This window comes from Ptychodera flava, chromosome 8, assembly GCF_041260155.1.
Source record: "Ptychodera flava strain L36383 chromosome 8, AS_Pfla_20210202, whole genome shotgun sequence".
NCBI lineage: Eukaryota > Metazoa > Hemichordata > Enteropneusta > Ptychoderidae > Ptychodera > Ptychodera flava.
In genome coordinates this window covers 28,903,404-28,929,169 of record NC_091935.1, presented here as the reverse complement: position 1 = coordinate 28,929,169, position 25,766 = coordinate 28,903,404, and the positions used below count along the sequence as shown (strand labels likewise).

Sequence of the window (25,766 nt, the reverse complement as noted above, 5' to 3'; positions counted from 1 at the left end):
GTCAGCTAAATTTAAAATCCAAATTGAAACTTAGTTGGGTGTGTTGATGCGAGTTCACCCGCTGAGGCACCTTAGGGGTGTTGTTTATGTAAGTTTCTCTTTCATGTCATCACCAGTGACAATTACGTCAATTTTTTTTTCACAGTCAGTAATCATAATTGTACTGAAAAGAGCTGTTTACACATTATTCTGTCGCATTGTGTGAGAAGCCAGTTCTGCTTTGTTAGCTGTTGTGCAGTGAAACCATTTTGATGGTTTAATTGTTCATGTTCTGTTTTATCCTTCGCACATGGCAGATGTCCAAAGACTGAGAATCAATTGCTTATCACCTTAACCAATTGTCATGGTAATGAGCAATAATGGCGAATGATAATAAACCAACTGCAAATGATTGCTTTCCAACTTCAGAGGGAAATTACACTTAGATTGGACTGAATTGTCAGGAATATGAAATATTTACTGAATGTCCACCCAAGGTTTGTGCTTTCTGTGCACAATGCCTTCAACAGTAGCTAGCTAAACAGCAGATGAAATATGGTTGGCAGTTTGAAATTTAACGCTCTTCTGATATCTGCATACTTTGTATGTTCTGATAATATTAAGCCTAGTTGCAATTACATCGGCATTTAATGAATAAGACCTAAAATCGCAGTGCATAAAGCCAAGTCTCCTGTAACAACACCTGCCCTCAATTCCGGCTAATGGATATAATGGGATGCTTATGCAAAGTGAGGGCATATTCTTTCCACTGCATGGTGTGCCTTTGTGGCAATGGTTTTACTATACAGCCTCCCTAGGTCTTGTGTGCCATGGGTTTCTATAGCCCACAAATTTACTAAATCCAAGCAGCCTAATACCACAAAGTGTAACTGGTTTTGATAAGTCATTAGAATTATGATTGAACAGACTCCAAACTTTTAATGTCAAGCCAGTCATGAAAAGCATCAGCAGTGCATATATATTGAAAAAAAAAATTGGGATTTTCTCCAAGTTATTCTAAGAAATTGTTCTTAAAATGTTTGTGAAAAGCCATGCCATTTTTGTGGTATTTCAAATTGCCCAATAGCACACTATAGCAAGACCCATGAAAACTTGCCAAATTCTCCTGTAACATTTGTTCAGTTTACGAAAAGCAAATGTACAAAATTTATAATTGAGCTCATCATTTATTATTAAAACTCAATGTTTTAAAGCTTTTACAAATTGCTAACTTGGTTAAATATTGTTGGTAAGTTAAGTAATATGACCTGTGAAAAAACTCCAAAAATTGACAGCCATGTCAAATGTTCACAATTTCATTATTTGGATTTCGATTTCAACAAGGAAATTTCATCGTAAGAGGTTGGGGCAATTTTTTTTTTAAGTCTGCAGTGTTTTTATTCTTGCCTAGTATGGAAATGTATGAAGCGTTAAGAGATCTCCCAAGAATGTTATTTGTGAAAGTCATCCCTTTCTTTCTGTCCAAGGCATAGGCGGACTGCTTGACAGCTGTGTAAATAGCTATTCTGATGAGGCTGGAAAAATGTCTGTCAAAAGCGAAAGGATTGTTTGTAATCAATATTCTACCAACTGAAGCCAATTTTAAATTTGTAATAAATCAAAGTGACAGGTCGCAATATGACTGGGAAAGCGCTATTGCGCATTATGAATGACTGTTTTATGACATTTTGAGTTGTAATTCAGGAACAGTAACTGTCCTTTCAAAATTAAGATTACTAACGCAAGCTTTTCTGGATAATTTCTTTGCTAAATGTGAATTGGAGAATGACTTCTTTAAATATCACACACATTATTCATCACAACAAAGGCAACTAATCAAATGTCCCTTTTATCCTCCTCTGGCAAGCCTAATGTAAGGCACTAACCTAGACAGGTCAAATTGAAACACAGTAATATCACAGTAAGCAAGCGCTTTATGGAATCTTGTTCCAGGATTTCAAAGGTTTTTTTCACAGGATAATTTATCGGGACAACAGGAGAAATTTATTGAGTTTATCTGTGAAGCACGTTGTAATTCTTTAATTTTAGGTTACCCCTAAGCACACTTGCCAATATAAGGTCACACTTCTTAACTGGGATTTTAATTGCATTTGCATTGAGTAGTTTTCTTTCAGATTTGTACCCCTCTGAACGACAGGAGAATATTTTAATCTGGTATCAGACTAGCGCGTTACATTTATTCATTACCTTTGATCGCCTTTTGTCTGAATGTGAAACAGTCTATTTACATGTTATTCATGAGGCCTATTGAGGGGAGGCACTTTACCGTACACAGCCGTGTATAATAGAGGCACAATTTATCTTCCACCATTGTCAGGCTGTAGGTAAAGGCTACATGTTGAGACCAACGCTAGGCTTGTCTGCCAATCAATATTTCTTAAAGTTGAAATTCAGAAGTGCCCTTAATATTTTACTTTTGATGATAGAAATCAAGCTAGTTTTGTTTTTTGTTCAAGCTGGGAAAATTCAGAGTGCAGTCTGAGAGGCTGAAGTAGTGCAACTTTACCAGTAGGCAGATCAATATTATAACAATTGTATAATTGAATGATTGTTTGCAACCAAGCCATACTTCAATCAAAATGACAGTGCATATTTTAGTGGCTTAGCAAACAAGTGCAGTCCTTTTGTACTTTCTGGTAGCTTCAGTGTTTAAGTTCTTCGCCAATTCTTAACAAAAGGAGGTCCTGTCCTGAATATAGTATTGGATCAGTGCTGCATTTTTGCCAAATGGTTGATCACATTTTTATTCATCAGTTTAAAAAAAATTTTTTTTACAATTTCCATGTAGAGTACAGTTAAGAAAGGTGCATTTGTTCACACACCTGTCACCAAACTTTGTGTGATAAATAGGGAGGAACAAGGATTCAAGATTTATTCAAAATAGTGATGTGTACGGAAGTGCTGGGGGGAAGTGACCATTGCCACAGGCATTTTGGTTCTGTTTCACAAAACTGTGGCAAGGAACCGGAATTAGTTTTCAGGATAGCATTTGTTTCATGCCGGTTCTGAAAAAATGGTGAATAAAATGTTCAGCAGTGAAGAGTTCTGTTGATTAATTTACATTATGAGTGGAAAAACTTGTGTTCAAGGTGGAACATTCCTGCCCTGTGATTGTACAGCAGCAATGGTAAAGCTGCAATATGTCTGCGCAATGTTCTATAAAAGTCAGTAGAAATGTACAAATCAGATCAACAGCTAAACAATCTGGCAAAGTGAAATCTTATGATTTGGCAGAGTGAAATCTCATGACTGGGAAGTGTTCCATAGGCATTTTGTGGTCAAAAATCTATTATCTGCAGGTTTCTGAAGATATTTCAAAGGTGCCAAAGCAAACAATCAAAGTTTTGTAGTGATCTCTGTAATCCTGCCAAACATTTAAGCCCTCAGATTTGCAGTCTACCATCAATAATAATATAAGAGAAAACAAATGGACAAGTATGTTCAATTTTTCAACTGAAAAGTCTTTCTGGTAAAAGTTTTTGCTTGTTAGGCTGAACATGTTCTGGCTTTCACTGTTGCATTTTGAGACCTTTACAAAATATACACTAATATCTTGCATGCAGATTGTGAAATTGGCCTTTTCAAATTGTTCTGGCTAATCTGTTTTAGAACAAAAGGTCTTTTCATTTCAAATTACCTTGGTGTCCATTACTGCATGAAATTGTGTTCCTTTCTAGCAAATTGTATCATTCACAATCTATATAGTGAAATATGCTTTTGCTGTTGTTGGTTAAGTCTTTCAAACTGAAGTTTGAAGTACTTTGCTGTCATTTTGTCCCTAGTAACTTGGGGGCAAGGCTGTTTGCCCACTGAGTGCGTAAGACCAGTAGCATGTCAATGGCAGAAAAGTAAACACACGAAAGATAGGCATGGGCAACTTAACTGTTAGCCCATTAATCACCTTATGTAAACTTCATTACAGCCAGCGTAACTGGTTGAAAACTTATGATCAATCCGGCAAGCTAACCAGTGCCTATACTTTATTAAATTCCCAAGATTCCTAGCTGTACACGGATGGCTTGAAAGGAATCAACACCGAGCTGGTGACAACTACATTCTCAAAATGTTTGCAGGCAATTATACCAATTCTATTCAGAGTGGCTACTGAGGTATAGATAATGCCTATTCTTTCCTCACAGTGGGGAAAGTAAATATTGTAAGGCAGTCGGCACGTGCCACTGCTTTGTTGTTAATGCTTTCTTAAGCTCAAGAGTGCCCACTCGGATTACTAGACAGAAAATTGCCATAATGCGGTACCCGATTGTTTGCCACTTCTGGAGACTGTTGAAATGTGGCGCACAGGCTCCAAACTGAACAGATGTCCACAGTGTCCAACATTTGTACAGGGAACGGAACAAGCCACGGTTGTCTTCCGTGGTCATTAAAAAAACTTCCGGTAGAAGGCAGATTTTTATAGTCCTAAAATGTTAAGAAATGAGACTGATGTGTGACAGCTGATGGCTGCGAGAGGTCAGTGTTATCAGGACTTGACTTAGGCAATTACGCACCATGAGAAGAGCTGTGTGATTGTAGATTGTGTTGACTCAATGTCTTAACAGTGCTTCTCATATCCACAAGTGCCCGATAAACCAAAAGGACCTTCTGTTGTGTGGTGGTGCAAACTTTGTATGTGGCTGTCACAGCATGTACACACAGCCAGAAGGCCACTGTTTGTCTTGTATCCTTGAAAAATTCCAGTTCCATTTCAGTTTTCATTTAATCGCAGAGACCAATCTTTTTGTTTTGGCCATTCAGTTTATTTATAGAGATCAATCTGGATATAAAGTTTGGTAGTAGGCTTGTGATGATCACACTTCCAAAAAGATATCAACATTTACCTTGGCAGTTATCATTAAGTCCTACTATAGATGGCATTGACAAAAGCTTTCAGTGTGTTTACTTTTTGATTAACCTTCAAACCCCTTGTCCTTTTAATGTCCAGTTTCCCCAACAATTATGCGAAGCATTTTGTAGGCAGTGGGTGCAGACGAAGTTCTCAGAGTTTGTCATGCTCATCAGGATCGTTGCTACCAGAGGACTCACTCTGTCATTTATGAACAAAGGCTGACACTAGGGACCGCATGCACACTTGCTGTCAAGCAAATTCTTGAGTTGTCACCGTCGAAATGCATTTCAAAATTCCATGATTGTGCAAGAAGTGGAATTCAAACAAACAATAAGTCACTTGCTGAAATCCTTTCTCCGTGCAGTAATCAGGCATCGGGTTTTCATCAGAGATGTCATTACAATTCTGAGACTATTGAAGAATGCAGACTGACGTGGTGTAAGCCCTTGATGGGTTTTTTTCACTGATGAACGCTGAAGCCTGTTGCTATAGCAACCTATTAGCCGATCTAATATTTGTTATAAAATCCCATAATCCAGTCTTTGTAAATAGAAGCCCATTAAAGACATGGTTTTCAACTCATACCTGAGTGCTTCAAGAGGCAAATTAGTTGTTGGATGCGTAGCAAGTGGAGGGGGTTCTGGTTCCAGTAAAAAATTGCCAATTTAATGGCAAAATCCCCTACCCAATAAAAGCTTTATGTAAATGTTGAATTTTATTTATGTAAATTATTACCATGTAGTGAATGATGAGCAGTTGTAGCATATTTTAATTTGTTCAGTAGTCACCCATCTTTGTAATTCATAATTTTGTTGGCAAGAAAACTCCAATTGTGCCATGCTGGTTCCATTTTTTTGAAATGTCAGATCTCCATCTTGAATATTTATAGATATCAAGATCACCGATTGTTTCTTGAAGAAAGTGGTATGATATTTCTTGCTACCCAACAATTTGAAAAACTAAATATTTCCTTCATATCCACTGGGTCCTTTCAACATGGAAACTGATGGTGATTGAAAATAACTCCAATGTCAACACCATAAAGAGGTGGACACCATGTCAGGGAGTTTATTTCCAGAAGGGGCCCCAAAACAGGTTACATTTCCTTATCTAAGACAAAGGCCCTAACCTAACCCATATTACATATACTTCCTTTACTTTATTTAGCATAATCTACATCAACCAGCCTTTCCTTTTGGTATCACCTTTTATTTTCGGTCAGCTTTCAATAGTGGTGACCTTATCAGAAACACAGGCAAAGCAAACACTTCCTTCTAAAGTGGTTTTGTTCCTATTCATAAATTAACAAAATGCATCAACTCCTTCTAAAATTATCTCCGAGGATACAGGGCTAAAGGGGTTAATTTGTTTTAGTCTCTCAGTCCACTTTTTATCAAATTTCTGCTTGCATACATACTACTATTTTAATGGGGAAATCATGGAACGTTTGCTTTAAAATAAAGGTGGCATTGTTCGATAAGTGTCGCTATTGGTTGCCGTAGCAACCTCCACTTGAACATGATTGTTTTGGAAGTCATTTTACAACTTATCACACCATCGCTGGGTGCCCAGCATGGGTTTCAGTCACTTCTAATAATTTTGCAGTGGAAAGAATGCATTTTGACTGTAATGTATCTAGAAAGTGTGAGAGAATGTGTGTTGATTGCGATCGGGAGTCGATTCCTGATCCCCAAAGAAGAGTAATCACTATCAGTGCATAGCAAGTTGCCATAATGAATCTTCAACTTCTTGAAAACTTGGTGACAAGTTTTGCTTTCTGTCTGACCTTTTCAACAATTTTTGCAAGTGTTCAATTTGCAAATTTAAATTTGTACTCAAATTACGTAACAAAATTGAAGCGCAGTGAACAACATATTCTTTTTGTGTTCCTTGGGCATTTTTTCATTTCCATATTTAAAAGTCCAGTTGCCGGTGTGTCCATATTGAGAAAGGGGATGAAAATCCATGCTTTTCCAACACTGTGATTAATGGCGGTTTGAAACCTGTCCAATTTGTTTCCATGACTCCTGTCTAAAGTTGCTATAGTGACATGAAAAAGATGTATCATGATAAAGGCAAGCAGATGTGTGCGTAGGAGAGGAAGGAGCCATCCTTGCAGGATGAACAACCCAGAATCCCTTTATAAGCTTTGAATGCAGTGAGTTACCCAGAAGACATTTTCTTGTAGTCGTATGGAGTAATACATCACCCATTGTCCCCCAAGTGGAAGTTCTGGAAGGCTTCCCATTTTTCGATCTTATATAAATTGCGCCTAGGAACATACAGGTGTTATCGTGTTTTTTGCTTATGAAATTTGTCAAGTTCTATGCGACTTGAGAAGGAATCCTTTCCGCAGGCAGCAATGCAGAATGCCCTGTGGGTGGCTGTATCAATCCAATGTAATAAAAGGCTCTCCAATGTAATCCTGCTTTCAAACTCTTGATGTGAACATGTACAGCTTTACAGTTCTGGTTGCAGTCCATTGAATCATAAAGAAGATAAATGTGATTTCAAGATTTTTTGGTCCATCCCATTATGGCATTTTTTTCAGCTTGTTTTTTATGCTCTGAGGTTTAGTTACAGCAGTTGCTGCACATTAGAAATCTTTGATAAATGAACTGAAACATGTTTGACAATAATGGTGAGCGATTTCTGAAGCACCATGTGGTTTCAAAGATAGCCAAGCTGACAGTGACTTGCAGATGTTGCTTATACTGTCATTTTGACTCCGGAAAAATGATGTCGATGTTTTGCGTCATTCTGCACTTATCCTGATAAATGTCCTGCTTTCTACTTTAAGAAAGATATATTCAATGGTTCTGTAGGCTACCTCTATTCACAAGGTCACGACTGTTTCAGAGATGATTGTTGTAGACTTGGAAACTAAAGCCATCTTTGTAACAAATTGACAACATTCCAGAGATAATAATTATGTCAATGAAATTTCAGGTCACTGTGATACCGAGATTTAAATTAAGTTTGTAATTAGTTTGATCAAGTTGGAAGTAAAACTGAAGCACATGCGTCTTTCTAGACAAGCTGGAAAATTAATCCAGACTGCGACCTGGGGGAAAGCAAAACATGCAAGTTTGTATATGCACTTTAGGGCCTTTGTAAGGATGGAAGCAGCTGTTTTTCTGGATATCTGTTGGAAGGTTGTCTGTTTGTCTTGCATCAAAGGGATTGTAGCACTCGCAGAAAATTACAAGAAAATGTCAAAAATGTGTGCATCCATGTGGAATGGAAGTTGGCATGCAGCCTGTCTGCTACCATCTGCCACAGAGGAGGGATACCCCCATTCCGATAACATCACTGAAATACCAGCCGTGCTTCTTTGTGTTGGCGCAGCCATGCTGTTTGCCATTTAACATTTCCATGGCAACTGGGAAACTTTGGTTCTTTTGAAACAGAAAGCATGCCTTTTCCAAGTCCAGATAGACTGCAGTGCCTTTTTTTAGTCCGCCTGCTAAGTTTTCTGAAGGAAACCAAACAACAGAATCGGCAGGCTTGCTTGTCACAGAATGGCCAGAATGGGATTGCTCTGTTTGCAATCAACTTGAGAGCAGAAAGACTATCTGTGCACAAAACTGGGGAATAGCAGTGCCATTTCCTAAAATATAAAACAAAACTTTTTGTTGTTGCCTTTCGGGAAGTTGAAAAATTTTGAAATATTGTTAGCTGGGTTTTTTATTGCTGTGTGGTAATACCCTGTTTCAAAAGTGCTGAAAATATTTTAATACAAAGAGGTCAAATCTTGCAGAGTGCTAATCCTCAGCCTTTAAAATAACTGTGGGAATGTAATAAATTTTCAGAAATATTTCTGTGATATCATTTCTACCTTTGTATTCGTATAAGTGACAAAATGTTGAAAGAGTGCCATTGAGGTCTGAAAAATGAAATTGAGCTGTGAAAGAAAATACATCCATATTCTGAATACCCATTTCTTTTTTTAGATTTTTTCAGTTTTGGCTCAGTAGATATGTTCATGTATTTTCTGTCTGGCCATAGCAGTTGATGTAGTCTTTTCATGTTACATTGTCTTCAAGCAAAGCAGCCTCCTTTTTGACCAATTATTCAATTATATCTAAAGATCATCATGACCTGTGGCCCTTTATCAGGATGAGGAAAAAAGTCAGATTTTTCATTTTGAAGGTGCAATTAAATATGCACACAAATTTATCTATCACCCTTCTCGATTGTTCAAAATCAGTTGTCAACAAAATGTCAAGGATCGAGGGACAATAACATACTATTTCAAAATGGGAAGCCAACTGACTAATGAAATTGGATTCAAACAGCACCACATTCCATCGAATTTGAATGCTCCGTATTCCAGGGGGCAAGTAGGTATACTTTCAATACCATTAGTTCTAACTCTTAGGGTCATCTCCTTTGATTAATGGAGAAGTTGCATTAACCATTTACAATTGCTTCATGGGCTTCTGCTATTGGTTGTCATGGAAATTAGAGATGAAAACAAATAAGAGGACAAGAGAGAAGCTGCCTCCGAGGCAGCGAGCCATCTGAAAATTTGATGTCGGGGGTTTCATTGTTTCGGAAAAACCATGGACCGACAATTTTGCTATGAAATGGATCAATTTCATCCCAGATTGTTTGGAAGTTAAACTTCAATCATATTTTTGAAAAATAGAAAATTAGAGATGTTATTCATCATGTTGACAACAAAAGACCGTGAAGGGATTTCATTTCACACAACCTGAATCCCTATTTTTCTATTTGAAGTGGAAGGGTATTCCAGGTTGCTCCTTTGCTGAAATCTGAGAAACAATTACACATGGATTTCCCTCTTACTAAATTGAAAATGTGAAGGTTTGCCAATTTGGTGCACTTTAAAAGAACAAGTCGTATATTGATTTGTTGCAACAAACATGCAAAATAACAGTGTGATAGGTCAGAAAAATGATTGATATTTGCCTCCAGGGTAACAAAAGTGCCTTTGTGATTAAATTGATGCCAAACAACAACTGCTATAAGTTGTCCAGCCAACTTTCTGTACAATGAAAACAAAAAAGTTAAAGCTGTTGTGATGAATACAGGAATTCAAAAAATGATCAAAGTCCTATGACAGTGTAGTATTGACTGATGTAAAGCATTGTTTTGTTTGTGGCAACAGCTCTGCTGGTGGCCTTGTTTACAGACAGTGGTCATAAATATTAGAAACAATTTAGAGGTGACAGTTTAAATTGCAATTTACAAATTGCACACGTTCTGTACAACCAAAAAAGTGAATGGTGTTTGTGTAGCAAATTTGATAACCTAAAAAATGGTGCTATTAAGATTTTTTACACCATACTGAATTTTAAAACGTGTGGTAGTGTTGCTGCAAAGCTGTAATTTGAAGTGTGTTGCCGGTTGTAAATTGTGCTATAAATAACGGAAAAAGTATTGAGGACAGTGGTGTTATAATGAAACACAAGATGTGGTGTGTATGACACTCTGGGTCAAAGGTTGTCTATATGCATGTGGCCACCTCGTTGTACACAACAATAAATGTACAGTGCCCATACGGAACTCCTGTTCGGTAGCATGTTTGGAAATCATTTGGACTGCACAACTGGCTGTCAAAATATTCTATGGAATGTGAATTAAGAAAGAGTTGGGGCTTGGCAAGGGGCGAGGCTATATCAACTGTGCAAATACCTTAAAATGTAATTGTGTAATGTGGTTTCTGAAGAAGTAATTTTTGATGTAATAATTAATGTACATATGATATTTTTGTCACCCAAAAATGTATAATTTTGAAGTCAAGGGCAAATTTTCATTGTCTGAGATTGGTCACAGGAGGGGGGGGGGATATCTCTGCCTGTAGTCAACGGTATGAAATAAGGGATTTCCATAGTTGTGTTTACCTTAAGTAGAACTTGCTTGTGTAGTTGAACTGTGAACAAGTGAAGAGTCCTAGTTTTAAACAGCTGTGTTCATTGACAAGATGGTCATGCATATCCTACTTCACTCACTTCTGCGATTCAATATCCCAAAGTGCAAGATTACACCCATAGAATGCAGAAAATTTGAAGACAATTTCCAGTCTGCAGGCGGTTTCTGTTGGTCCCTGTCAAATTTTCAAACTACGACTCGAGTATGCCATCGTGCGAGACAGTGATAGAATTTCAAAGTACATTCGAAAATGGAAGATGAACATGGATTAGAGGAAACACTAGAAGTCCATCTTTTAAATTTGTGCGAGATTCCAAGGGTCTGTGTAATTGCAGAGCGATGTTTTAAACTGATCTAACCCCGCTATACATTGCAACAACGGGGCAACTTTCTTGTCGTAACCCCACGACACATAGCAGATCAGTGTTAGGTATAGTTATGCAGACTTGACATGAACCAGCCTGGCCAAGTGATTAAATTTTCTTTCCTTTGGTGCAAATAAATTAGGTGTACATGTTGATAGTGTGTGCTATGAAATCTTTAGGTCATCACAAAAAATGGACACCATATTGTCAGTCATGGTTTGAACTTTGCAAAGGTCATTCTTGAAGAAAATTGGTGTTCACCTCCCTGATAATTTTGATTATTGTGGTGACTTGCTGTATTATGAAGAAAAAGGGCTCGTCATAATAGGTGATCACTTACCTGTCTCTTCGGGGAGGGAGAATTGTGCCTGATTTTAGGGGACACAATATATTTCCATCACTTCATACCATAAGAACTTCAGAAGAAAATTTTTTTATAGTTTATCACAAACATGTTAGAGCTCATCCAACCCAATACCTTTGGCTAACCACAAAATATTGAAGGTGAGTGTGCGATTCGGTACACGAGGAGCCATGAAACCTAGGAAAAATTGAAAGTTATGAAATTCATTAATTGTACTACCTTGTGGTGAAAATCTACCAATATTTAAGAATCAAAATAGCTATGACATCCTTTCTTTATGGACCTGCAATATAGCAAGAGGTGACCTTTGCCCATGAAAATTATGACCACTGTTTTGAAATTGCCAGTTCCAGTTCTGTTGCATTGTTACGGGTGTTAAGAACCTAACTATTGTTTATGAAGTGCAGCATTAATCACAGTCTTTTCTCTAAGCAACTTTGTATTTTGACAGCCAGCTTTTTAAATTCCTTGCCAACATCAAATATCAGTACTTCAGAAATACACTGAATGTTTAAAAGAAATTCGTTGCTGTAAACTTGTATTGTGATGTAATCATTTTGTACCTTTTTCAAAAGCCCAATTCTCTTTTGTATCGCATTTTGTGATACTTAATTTTCCATGGTTGTCACAGGTTTTTTGACATGTTATTTTTTCTTTGCCGCAAAATATATCGACAAGGTTTTTTTCCAGCATCCATTACTGTTAAAACCCTAGAGCTGGCCAGTAAAATGTAAATACAGTAAACTGAAGTGATCTATTTGTTCACCAGTCAAGGAGAAGTTATGGATGGATTTGGAGATCTACGCTGTCTTGCCCAATTAATTTCAAACAGACTCCAAGTCGTACCAATTCACTTTCTGCACAGCTTCATCAATATCTTGCCACCCCAAATGTTGAATTTAATGCTTCTACAAATAATTCTTAAACGAGCCACTTCACACAGTTCATCTGTTTTAATGACCAGGAGTCTCTATGATGTAACTGGCTGGCAGTCGAAGTCATGGTTGATTTGCAGAAAGGAAGATTTCAAATGGATTGCAAAGTCTAATCACATTGTGACTGAAAATTATATTTTCAAATCTCTAATAAACAATAGCACAGTGTTCAGTAAAAATGCATTTGGTTGGCCTCCAACTAGCTGATATGACTACAATGGCAAGCTTACCGAAGCCGAACACACCATTTCGGATTAATGTCTTACCTTCTAGCCAAATCCCTTCAAAAAACCATGACAACAGTATATTTTCTATTTTTAAGAAATCCACCACTTTTGGAAGCAAAACTGGTAGTATTTGTCATTCAGAATTCTACAGGATCTCTAGAATATTTTAGTGTTATAGCCATTTTTAGAAAGAAAATGTATTTTCATTTTCTGAATTGAGTATTCGCTTCAAAGCATGTTGTGTACAATTAGATTACAAGATAATGTAGTTGCCATGGTTACCACTCTCCTTTTACGTGTTAATGTCACAAACCTCTTCATATTTTTTTTCCAGCATATAGCTAGCGGAAATATCTGCAGTTTGTGATCTTTGAATTTACTATCCAGTTTTTGCACAAAAAATAATTTTCAAAGTACAATGTGGGCTATACATGCACAACTTTCGTCGGGAGCAGTTGTTGACACTGATATTCTGTGTAACTAAATGGGTATTTAGTATTCATGTTATGGGAGTGGAAGATGAAATAAAACCTGCCAGGGTATTATCTAGTTCAATGACAATAGAAGATGGGAACTCTAACAAAAGGATTGAAAAATTCTTTGTTTACAGACTGGGAGGAAACCAATTTTCTTCTTTAGTTTAGACCTTTTCAGTCAGTTTGTGTTGTTGGCCACCATGGGGTAAAACAAATGAGTTAAGCAGTATTGATCCGTTTTTTTCAAGCAATATGATATTGATTAAAAATTGAGCTTCCTGATAAGAGATATTCCATGGTGACTTGTTCAGTATTTCTTGTAAGGTAGAATGCGTTGCTGGGAGAGATATTCTCACTGTCAATTTTTTACGATGTTTATATGATCCACTGCTTGTTGGGGACTCATTTGAAATTCTTGGAGTAATCAGTTTTTCATCACATCTTAGCTTTGTGAAAAACAATTTATTTTTTATCACATGCACCATGCTCATTTTGAATTTCAAATATCTGTTAATCTCAGGCAATTTGTATCTCTAAGTACCAACTTTGCATGGTAACGCCAGATTTTTACTCGTTATTTTGAGCGAGAATGGTTCAAACTTTCCTTGAGGAAAGTTCAAGCAAAAGTTCCCCTTTCAGTTTTGAGGCGCGTAGTACCTTGAGGTTTAAACTGTCATTTGAGTGTGCTTCTTGGTGGCTGTAAGCCTTGGGGCATTTGGAAGAGCATTGCAAAGAGAGCACATGATTAACTTCATTTTAGAGGATACCATCCAGCGACGTTAGTGTGAAATATCCTGTGCCTCAAACAGTCCCTAGAAAATAGTGGAAAATATGCTTTGTACGCAGAGCAGGTGATCCAACTGACATTACGAAAACATGGGTGTTTTTGTAGCAGCTCAAGCAATTACTCCTTCCTGTGTAAAAATGTATTATTTAATTTCAGGCACAACTAGTTATTAAGTTTCTGTCTACGGTTACACCTGCTTGCATATGTGCACATGAGAACATTTAACTGATAACTAACTGTGGGGCCCATATACAAGTTAATAGCACTTGCTATTGTAACTCGGATCCTGCCATCACTGTAGCAGAGGAAACTACAGTTGAAGAAGACTTTGTCGGTTGCGAAATGAAGCTAACCTGGCTGATGTTTTCCTTCTGACTCAGAATAAATATCGGCATTTTGCTGTAAATGATATTTTCATGTCTGTGTTTGGAGCAGGCAGAATCATTTAACCAGTCGTCCTGGGGTCATCCTCTAATTGGCATCCGACCAGTGCATTGAGGAAATGCAAGGAAGATTTTCTTAACAAGTTAACTCCACAGTCCAAAGGTCATTAGCACACATCTGTTGCCTGGGGCCCTCTGCAAGAGAGTCGTCTCTGATATATTTCTTCTTTTGCTGCTGATCCGCAGATTAAAAACTTAATATGTAGTTGATGATGTTGATTTTCAAGTTTCACCCAGTATGAAAAATTGCATTTAAACCCAAAATGTTGAATTATTGTGCACAGCTGATAAAATGTCCCCTGTCCTTATCATATCCTAGTTTGTTGCCCAAATGTTGACTAATCAAAATATGCCAGATATTGCAGCCCAAGGAGGATGGCCATACAAAAATTCCATCTTACCAGAGACACCTCGGCTGTCATCAGCTGTTGGCCATCTTTCTAGCAGTTGTAGCAAGCCATCAAAATAACAGGCATATTCGCATTCCCCATCGGAAATCTGCTGTTCCACTGAGACCTTGCATAGATCTTGAAGTCCTGGTTCCCTGTGTAGTGAAGCCTGTGCACCAATAAACAAAATGATGAAATCGTTTGAATCCTTCCCTATTGGATCACTACTCTGTAGGATTACATAAATCTTCTGTCAAATACAGATAAAAAACGTACATATAGGTCGCGACTGAAATTAACCCGTATGCTAATCCCTCTACCTGTCTCAATTGTACTGTAGCTCAGAAGTAGCCAGCAGCAAAACAATGAGACATGAAAATTGGTCTATTTGCCCCAGAATTCTAAATTGGAAATTCCATAGGCAGTTAATATTAACGTTTCTATCGTCTTTTCATATTTCCTTGCATGGAAGAATTCCTACCGGCATTGGCTTGCTCCTCTAACCTTTTCTTCCCAGAATCCACAGAAATCTCTTGAGCCTGGTGAAATTTTATCTTTTCTTAGTTTCAATTTTGGAGAGCATCCTCAAGTCGAACAACTTAACATGGACAGGGCATTGACATACAGGGCAGACAGACTTGCCAGGTCAGGGGTTTGCATCTTTTTCTTAAAAGGTGAAAGGAGATTTGCTTTTATATGCTTTTTTTGTGAACAAAAGCTTGATAAAAGGTCATGCAAGGGACGGCTTTTTATTTCGTTTAGTTTGACCATTTCACTGCCAGATTTTGGTCGATAACCATCCTTTTTAGTCTATTGGATTGACTGATATACGAAGGGTTTGTGGTAGAAGGGTTATGAGGGAAAAGTGGTAAAAATGAAACCTTTCTTGTTTCGATTCTGCTATAAGGTCAGTAGGAGCACATAAACTCAGGCAATCAATCTGGTCTCTTTACTGGCTATCAAACCGTGATCTATCTCCATCTTCACATGTGCTTAATGTCCAGATATTTGTATTCTCTGAAATCCATTCAGTGCAACAGCAAATTGCACAAGTAAATTATTGGATACAATATTTTTTCAAAAATTTCAATCACACATGAATTCAAAGTTGTATGTTTTTCTTTGACAGGTCAAAGTTTGGGGTATGCTTTTGTGAACTATACCAAAGCGTCAGATGCAGAGAAAGCCATTAATACCCTCAATGGTTTACGGTTACAAGCCAAGACAATAAAGGTAAGTGAATCAGTACAAAAAGGAAGATTTTAAGGATTTTGTTGTGACAGCGAACTTTGTCAGCAGGTAGTTATGGCTTAAAAAAGTGGTTTTGAAATAGCTGCATCAAATGTACTGGTGTAGTCGACGACTTCGATGGTTAACGTAAATAGCCAGGAACCAATGTTCTAAAAATTGGATTTAAGATATCTGAAACTTTGTACAGTATATAGGCCTTCTCAACCCACATCAAATGTCCTATGGGGGCTGTCCTGTTCTAATTATCAATGAGCTCAAGTGCAGTTCGAAGAATTCTGCTGCATTTATCTTGAAGCTAGTCTACCTTAACCGTCTTGTGAGAAATGTCAATTTATTGTTTAAGTCACTCGTCCTATTACCAAAGTTGCTTTTCCCTAATTAAGATACCCTGTAATTTTATTTCCGGGAAAATCTATGGTTTTCAAAAAAGAATTTGCAGTTTCTCTGCGGATATTTTGATGTCAAGAGAATGTAAAATGCCATAGTGACTTCCATGTTAGAGTTATATGACTATTGTAAAACATAACCCCAGACTTGCAGTGTTCACCCCTAGCTCCCTGTAAACAGGTCAGCAATCACCATTGGTAATAATGGTTTTGGGCCAAACCATGGTAGTGAAAGGGGTGGTCAAGCAGCCATTACCCTGACTGCATATACGTCTTATAGATACCAGAACTTTGTTACTCCTCACCGAATCTTCTATAAAATTCATTGAAGAGGTTTTGTCAGTCCTTTCATCATGTTTCCAGATGTATAATACTGGTATGGACTTCCCAGATTTACACAAAAATGACATAAATTGTGCCCACTGGGAAGGGGGAGTTACTTTTTCCTATAATGAGTATTCCAGTTTTGCAAGATCAGAGTTGTCCGAAAGAAATTGGAAAGTGGTAAATGATGGGTCCAGTTCACGTGTTTGAGTATTTTCCACCCATACAGATTATTTTTATTCTCTTAATTGTGCAGGTATCACATGCTCGCCCAAGTAGTCAGGCTATCAAGGATGCCAATCTTTATGTTTGTGGACTGCCAAAAAATATGACTCAAAAAGATTTGGAAGAAATGTTTGAACCTGTTGGGCGCATTATCACGTCAAGGATCCTTTGTGACTCAGTAACCGGTAAGATTTCTGTGCCTTTTTGATTTTGCAAAGTCGTGTTTTTTAGTCGTGTTATTTATGTCTCTGTGCATCCATGATTCAGATGATTTGTTTTGTTTTATCCGTGCAAGTAAATTCAAGAGATTTTTCGACAATTATTTTATTTAAACTGGACATTAGTTTCTTATGTTGTCATCATTTTTTACAGTCTCTTGTTATTTGCACAAAGAGTGGCAGAAATTAAAGTATTACTTTTTGTTTGTAAGAATTAATTTTATCAAATATTCCAGAGTTTTTCCACAAAGTCTGAGATCAGTGACGTTAAGAAGATAGAAGATTAGCAATGACTTTGTATATGGGATTCAGTTTTATCAGGAATGCAAAGTGATTTCTTTGCGCGGACTGGAGTGATGACGCTCAAAATTTTTTGCTTCAGGGCATTTTAAAAATGAAATTCCCATTTCAAAAACCTGTCTCTGAATTATTTATGGTAATGAGTGAAGATGATGAGAAAGACAGGAATGGAGAAAGATGGTAGTCTTTCACACCCTGGAAGTTGACAGGTGGTAGCGTTTGGCTGAATGCCAATAGTGTTTCGAATTAACTCTTTTACAAAACAGTGTGATATGACTAACAGTCTTGTCATACTGACTTCATTAAACAACTGGCAAGTGCTTTCATCCCTTTGGTAATCATGTAAATAGTCTGAGACAGAAACAAAGAAGGAATCTCAAATGTATTTGGCAAGGGAGTTTTTAATAAATGTCAAATATAGTCTTCCTTTGTATTAAGTCGAAATAACATACCAAGGCAGAAAGCTTGGCACTGGTAGGAAATGCAAATTATTTTTAAATTTTTCATTTTTACATGAGCTGACACGATTATGATAAAATTTCCTTCAAATGATCATGAAATTTTGTTGGAAATGTGGTTATTTTTTTTTATGTATGTCGATTATTCCACTTAGTCTTTTAAATATTTTATTTCCTACACCACCATGCTGTGACTGCTGAAAGTGGGGTTATCTATATCCAGCACGTCTTTAAAGGAGCTCAAACAAATTTTTTGCTCCCAAAGAATTTGAAGAGACCAGTAATAAACCATACAAAAATGGAAATTTACATGATACGAATTTTGAGTGGGACTCTTTTTAACTGCAAAGTAAAGAAGTTGATATGGAGACATTCCAAATTTAACCTGGACAACTGCAGCAGAAAGTATTTTGGCATCTCCAGATACTGTCATTTCTGTCGCACAAAATGAATACCTTAAAATATTTTTCCATGTGATCAAAATTTGTTTCTTGTCCAAGGACCTACAAATACATGCTTTGAAGAATGTTCACTCATGTTTGTAGTATTTCTCTTACAAGTGGGCTCAACAGAATAATCAAAACTAGTATAAAAGATTTTCATCTCTTGGGATGAACAAACCCAAATCTTCAGTCTTTGCTGTTGCATTTTGAAGCCTATGATAATACTTGGGGAAACATTGACCAACATGGGCGCAAGAAACATTTTCTGTTTGGCCTTTTCCTTAAAACACGAAAAGGATGAATAATAATTTTTGAAATATCATTTGGGAAAATTATATGATTGGGATTAATGGTCATAGCATTTTGAAGCATTTAACATGAAGTATAATTATGGAAACTGTACATGTCGACATGCATGTACATATGTAATATTTTTTTATAATTCTTCCAGAAAAAGGAAAACTTGGAATTGAAAAGCATGACTCTGCATCCAATACCGGTGAGAAATCCTATATACTTTGACAAGCCTTTTAACAGAGTTGCTTGGAATCTATTGAATTCTGGACGGGGGAACAAAACATAAATGTTTATGCACTCGTATGTGTAAGCCTATACTGTGACCTAATCTGTCTCCACATGGATTGATCATTGATCAAACGGGACAGATGGCAGGTGTCTGGAAGATGCTTTACCCTTAATGACATCAGGATGCAGTTGCTAGGCAACAAATTCCATCTCCGTAACAACTTGGACACTAACAAGTCACTGACAGTGTAGCTTGATAGTACATTCTAATAGACATAACACTCCAGTGGGAACTGATATTTAATGTCTAGTGTAACCATAGTTTTCCCCAGAATAAAGGGTTGAGAATTGGTTAACTTTCCCGCATGACACAGTAATATGGTGGTGGATTTCCTAAGTTTGGTATGATTTATTTTTGTTTATTTTATAATTGTTTTTACTTTTCTCCCATCTTGGAGATCCGGAACGTAGCCCAATGTCGGTGACCACATTGTCTCCACGTGATAACAATGATGCACTTTTTGTTGGGTTGTAAGGATAACACATCATCACTCCCTCCCTCAAACACACAGCTTGATGGTATAATATATGAATGAACTGAACAAAGTAAAAATTGTTAAAACTCTTACCCATGGTAATTTTTGTCTTTTTTTCAGGTCTTTCACGAGGTGTAGGTTTCATACGGTTTGACAGACGCATCGAAGCAGAGGAAGCCATCAAGAGATTCAATGGTAAAATTCCAAACGGAGCAATTGACCCAATCACAGTGAAGTTTGCCAACAATCCTAGCCAAAACCATGCTAAAGCACTGCAACAAGCCTACTTAGCGTCTCCTACCAGAAGATACCCAGGCCCACTACATCATCAAACGCGTAACTTCAGGTAAGAAATATCCTATAATTCAACTGGTTCCTTGCAAATTCTATCCCAGATAATATGAACAAAATAATAGCAAGCATATTATCAGTCTCTCTCCCCTCCAGTTCTGAGATTTTCCCCGCTCCGAGCAACTCATAAGTTAAACATCCGCCCCTTCCTACTGAACTGTGAGATCATGGAACCTTTTGTATTCTGTGTCAAACATACACCTGGTAATGAGCTTGCTGTATGTATAATAAAATGCAGTTTGGAAGGTGGAAAAGTGTGCACGTATGTATGGCTGTGTGTTTTGCGTTTCATGAATATGTAGTTTCTGTTTGGGCTATGAACAAAGTCGTACATTGATCGTGATGCCAGGATATAGAACTTGCAGGGGGCAACTGTGCTAACTATTCAGAGAAAATGTCATGTGATGTATTTAACAGGAAATAGCCGCGAAAGTTGGTAATATGCTTAGGGCAGTCATTACACTTTCCCTGTCAAACTTATAAATGAGAAACCGCTGAAATTTGACTTTATTCCCTTCTGGAAGTCTGGGTTGGCATTCAAAGCATAGAGAAATTCTACATTTCAGGAGATGGCTTAGATTTGATTTTACCATATACACACAATATTTGTCTTTTTTGTTTTCAAGTAACCACTAATCTAATAACGATGAATAACCGAATCCCCTTATCCCAGAACGTTATCAACCATTCTTTTAGGGGCCCCTTGTTTTGACTTTACGAAAAAGCCCCTCCCCTTTCCCACCTTGTGAAGGGTTTTCTTTGCTTTTTTTCCTCTACAGTTCCTACTTCACTTACCTGTCAGTAGTATCTCAGTTAGTTACACTTCTGCTTTTGGTTGTCTCCTTTTGTTTTTTTGTTTGTTTATTTATATTTAGTTATATTTTGCCTTACAATAGATACTCTCCGATGGGAGGCGAGCTCCTAGGCAACGTCGGGATGAACAGCATAAGCAACAATGGCCAGGGATGGTGCATCTTCGTCTACAATCTGTCCCCTGAAACCGAGGAAAGCCTGCTGTGGCAGCTGTTCGGCCCCTTTGGTGCAGTCACCAATGTTAAAGTGATGCGCGACTTCAGCACAAACAAGTGTAAAGGCTTTGGCTTTGTTACCATGACCAACTATGACGAGGCTGTTGTGGCAATTGCTAATCTAAACGGCTATTCGCTGGGCAGTCGTATTCTACAAGTCTCATTTAAAACCAACAAACACAAGATTTAAATAGCGACCAAGCAACCAACCACAAACTGCTCCATCGAGACTAAGTAACTTTGTTGCTGAAACAAAGATAATAGACTATGAGATGTCTCAGTGCAAATACAAAAATTTTTTCTTTATAAAGAAAAAAGCATCCTATGAGGATTTTATGTGGCCAGAGAAATTCTGAGCGAAAATATTGAAAAAAGGAAAAGAAAAAAATTTTAATTTGTGCCCCAGTTGTGAATATTCAGTTAAGATTTTTAAGATTTAACTGTTGCGTTAAAAAGAGTGCTTTCAGAAGTTTGACAGACAGAAAATGATGGCAAACAATTTTCCATATAGGAAGTTAAAATAGAAGTTCTTTCATGTTTTGAAGTAATTTTGAGAAACTTTGCTGATTTTTCAAGGAATTTAGCATTTACTTGATTTTCCAAGTCTTAACTTTGCACTTTAAGATAAACTGTTTTTTGAGAGTGTCACACGTTTAGGATTGAGAATAATCTACATGATATGAAGTTTTTTTCCGACTCATAGAGACAAAACTTCAAGGAAGTTTTTTTCACTTTAGCATTACATTATTATTATTACTAACTTTTAAATTTATTTGTGGATTTTTTGCATGTATCATGTTACGTTGTATACTGGCTTGTGATTTTGTGTTGGCTAAGCTCATTAGACGTTAGGCAAAAGAGATAGAAATCTCAAAATCTTGTTTCCTGGTTATTCTACAAAACTTAGAGTCCATAGTCAGAGAAGTGCACTCTTTTAGAGCTTTTGTTTCCTTGGGACAAAAGTATTAAATTTTATTTGATCTGTGCCGAAGAACTTTGAGTTGCTTTGTGTTTTTTTTTATTTTCTGTTCCGCATTTTGGCATTTTGTTCGTTTCTGAGGTCTACAACAGGGAGAGGTACCATCACCACCACAGATACTAACACCTTCCTCCTCTCATCTTTTTTTACCATCATTTATGATTTCCTTCCTACGTTTCAGTTTCGTTGATTACGCTGCGCATTTTCATATTGATTTCTCATCACCACCAACCACCATCACCACACCAATTAAAAACTGAAAAGGGGGGCCTTGGTTTGGTCGAATTTCAGGTTTGGAAAGTGAAAAATAAAAGAATATGAAATTTGTTAATATTACAACATTGGTGCAAGGGGAATAAGGGAGATTATTAAAAAAAAGAAAAAAAGATTTTTATTGCAATTACCAAGCCCAGTGGAGACTATAAACATGCATTTCTATTTTTATATCAGGTGTTTAATTGTGCTATATAGCAAAATACAGAGGTGCGATTTGCATATTGTATTTGGGGATTATGCATATTGGATGTTTGGTGTCCACTGGGCTTTTAAAAATCACATGTCTTTCCATGGACGAATGCAAAAACCAAATAGTAGATATAAACCTATCGTTAGCTGATGGGTTCTCACAATACTCTTCCTGCCAATCTTCAAGAGAAAAACAAGTGGGAAACTTTAGAATAGATCATTTTGATGATGAAAATTTGCATAGAGCCATTTTTAAAAGTACAGACTTTTCACACCAAAAAAAGGAAGACATATTTTGTACAAATTTAGAGATGTACTTAAAAAGACACACCAGCCCATAATGTTCGTAGAAATCAGAAATGAAGGAAAAACTGCTCTTCCGACACAGAACCTCAAGACCTGCATGTTTATATATGTATATCTATGGTCACAAGTCTTGTATATACAAAGGAATTTTGCTTCTGTAAACTATAGTTTGGTATATATTGTAGAAGTTGCAACGCTTATTGCAGGGAAACTGAAGACGTCTACAAGTTTCAGATTCCTCAGCTCGTTGAAATATTAGATCGTAGAAAACAAATTCAAGTTCAATTGAGTCTAGTCAGTGTTACGCGTGACAGCTCCTATGCTGCTCCAAAAACCAAACAAGGCAAAAAAAAAATTTCTGTTGTAGAAATTTGTCCGTTCTGTGATGTTTCTGTAAAACAAAGATTGCATGTTGAAATTTTCGTGAGTTTTATTCATTTAATTGTTTATTTATTCAATCATTCATTCATTCATTCCATCTACTTTACTCTTGCCATGTTTAAAAAATAATTATTAATGTACCGGTTCTTTAAGGCTGCATTTTCACGGATTTAATTTTCAATTATAAAAAAGTAGAAGTAAACAGCTAGCCAGCTGATTAGTATAAGAAACCAAATAATGTAAGTTGTCCTTAATATTACTTTTAGTAAATGACAAAAAAGTACGGAGTTTATCAGCCAGGAAATTCTAAGCAAGCAAGCTCAAGCTTTTGAAGAAGAAAACTGCTAATCTGTCAGAATTAATGTTGAGATAATCTACAGGAGTAGCAAAGCCAAGTTAAATTCAGGCTGAGATGAGTGAGGCTGAGATTCGTAATGTATAAATTAATTCAGTTCAGTTTGTGTAGGTAGTCTATGATTCAGTTGTGATGTGGATTGCTAATTTTTTGGTCGTTTGGGCTCAGCTGTGTGGTCGGCGCTCCCATCCATTTGGTAGTGTCTCCAGAGACTGCAGACTCTGCTTGCTAATTCCATAGTTTGTATTCCACATGCCTTGCAAGAATGAGCGGGGGAATATAGATTTATGATCCATTTTGAGGCAAATTGATGCAATTGTACAAAATTTGCATAGCCACGTATCTTGCTGATCACCCTAGAATGAGTGATTAACTGTACATGAAACGTTTGATAACTCAAAAAATTACTACTTCTATACAAAGTGCTGCTGATTTACTGACAATTCTACCAAAATTTGGTTACAGTTTGGTACATGCAGATCCAAGAAATATCTGTATATAATGGAATTAATAAAACAGTTTCTGTTCTAATCAGATTGCTGTTGAAACGACTAGACTAGATATAACTTATTTGACATGAAGCTTAAGTTAAACAATTCTAAAAAATTAATATATTACAAATTTCTCCTATGAATTTGTTAATTTATTGCATAGAATAGGTAAATTCAAAGTTCGGTTCCAGTAAAAAACATTTTTCATCAACGATGAGTACAAAGTCTAAGAATCAAGAGAGCTGACACTGCCACTTGTCCAACTAAAAATAGATTATTTTGATTTCAAAATCCGTGAGATTACCCTACCACTGCCACTGGGATGTGTCTGATCTCAGAAAGAGATTGATTTCAGTTTTTGGTCTTTCAAAATCTTGGAAATCAGTGACAGGATTTGTAGCAGTTCATACATCCAGTGCAGAGGGATGGTTTACAAAGTCGTACAGACTTGCAATACAGATTTACCTCACAGACTTGTAATCGAGGAAGGAACTCTGGAACAAAACTTAATAAAAATAAAAAGATAGAATAACCTTAAAAGAGAAGAAAGCATACAAGGTTTACACGCATGTACTTAATCACTATTTTTCGACTTCATCCAGGGTAAGGGAAAAAACAAACTTGTTGAGCCTGGTTGTTTTACCACATCTCAGGCAGGCAGGCAGGCGGGTAGGTAGGTATGTGGGTGGGTGGAGTTTGCAGACCGCTTTTTTGAAAGGAGATAAGGCTTTGAGATGAGCAGATTGATAAAACCGCAGCTGAAAAGTTGAAGTTAGATTTGCGTAGGCAGTGGACAGGTTAGAAGACTTGCTAGGTAGGTGGTGCAAAAAAATGCAGGTGCTAGAAGACTGCCAATGCAGTCCTTTCTTCCTGTGGAAGTTGAATGAGAGATTGTGGGGTTGGGGTGGGATGTCTCCTCGGGCTTCAATGTTTGGTCCTGAAGGGCAAAAGATATGGAAGATTTCCTCAGGATTTGCATGGAAAATTTATGGGCATAAAAAAGACTCCACAGGAAGGAAGACTGTATGGGTTTTTCCATGTGCAATATTTTCGGCACCTTCCCCACATACATGCAATGTATTTTTCACTGTGGGGATTGTTGCAGAAGGTTCGGCAAGCGGCTGCCGTCTTGGGGGTGGAATATACCAGTATGGCTGGAGTGGGGAAAGGGAGGGTTGGGGGGAAACCTGTTTGCTACCCATGATGCCTTGCTGTTGATCAGACCACATTGCATGTCCAAGTATAGGCTGTGAAAAAACTGCTGAGGGAGTTCAAACTCTGGAAGGTTTTGTAACAAAACCAAGGTAAAATCCTCCCAGGTAACAAAAAATGCATGCAAGTTACAAAGACTACACTTCGCTGCTGGACTGAGTAGTGGGAGTAAAAATCCAATGCTCTTCTCAGTAGCTTGCTATTAAAAAGAAAAACATGTTGGAATGAGTATATTTCTCTGCACTTGGTTTTTTGCTAAATCTTCCTTGCACTTCTGAGATAGTTCTTACCATTGCTCCTACATTTGTACTTTTTACATGTCAAAATACCTTAATAAAATACATAAAAATGGAATTTCTGCATTTTTGACTGTTCTGTACCATTCGCTCTCCATACAGCTGTCTGGCAATGGACGTGATTGCACTCTTGGGGATGTAGCATAATACAGCATGTAAAAATTATGCCTGTCTCTGCTTCAAAGGGTTCCCGATGTGACGTAAAGCTGCACCACTACAGAGCCTCCAGGCGTAGAAAACTGGATGGTGATCTGTGGTGAATGACACAAAAACACTTCTGCACTGTCAATCTGCATTTGGATGATCACACCAAAGACTGGGAAAACAGAAATATTAAATTATGACATTCTGTTCCAAGGAGAAGAGTAGAACGGTTGTGCCCAAGGAAACCGCACTGCTGCTATGTGACACATTGCAGCACGGTTCTTAACCTAATGGGGTTCTTTATTTGCAAATACGCTTAATTGCTCACCATGGCAACCGGACTGAAAGGAGAAATTTGTACT

At 37.2% G+C, this 25,766-nt stretch overlaps 1 protein-coding gene across 9 annotated transcripts in view; it reads left to right on the top strand.

Annotated features, from left to right (window-relative positions):
- Positions 1 to 21,769, top strand: part of LOC139138965 (ELAV-like protein 4) — a 31,676-nt gene extending 9,907 nt beyond the window's left edge. For 4 of the 9 annotated variants that reach the window (XM_070707614.1, XM_070707612.1, XM_070707615.1 and 1 more), the window contains 5 exons: positions 15,860 to 15,963; positions 16,948 to 17,101; positions 18,787 to 18,834; positions 19,517 to 19,742; positions 20,623 to 21,769. In XM_070707614.1, coding sequence (XP_070563715.1) covers positions 15,860 to 15,963; positions 16,948 to 17,101; positions 18,787 to 18,834; positions 19,517 to 19,742; positions 20,623 to 20,965 — 875 coding nt within the window. In that variant the 3' untranslated portion in view covers positions 20,966 to 21,769. The remainder of the gene's footprint in view (positions 1 to 15,859; positions 15,964 to 16,947; positions 17,102 to 18,786; positions 18,835 to 19,516; positions 19,743 to 20,622) is intronic. The other 5 variants (XM_070707617.1, XM_070707619.1, XM_070707618.1 and 2 more) reach the window with 3 other exon arrangements.
- Positions 21,770 to 25,766: the final 3,997 nt, after the last annotated feature.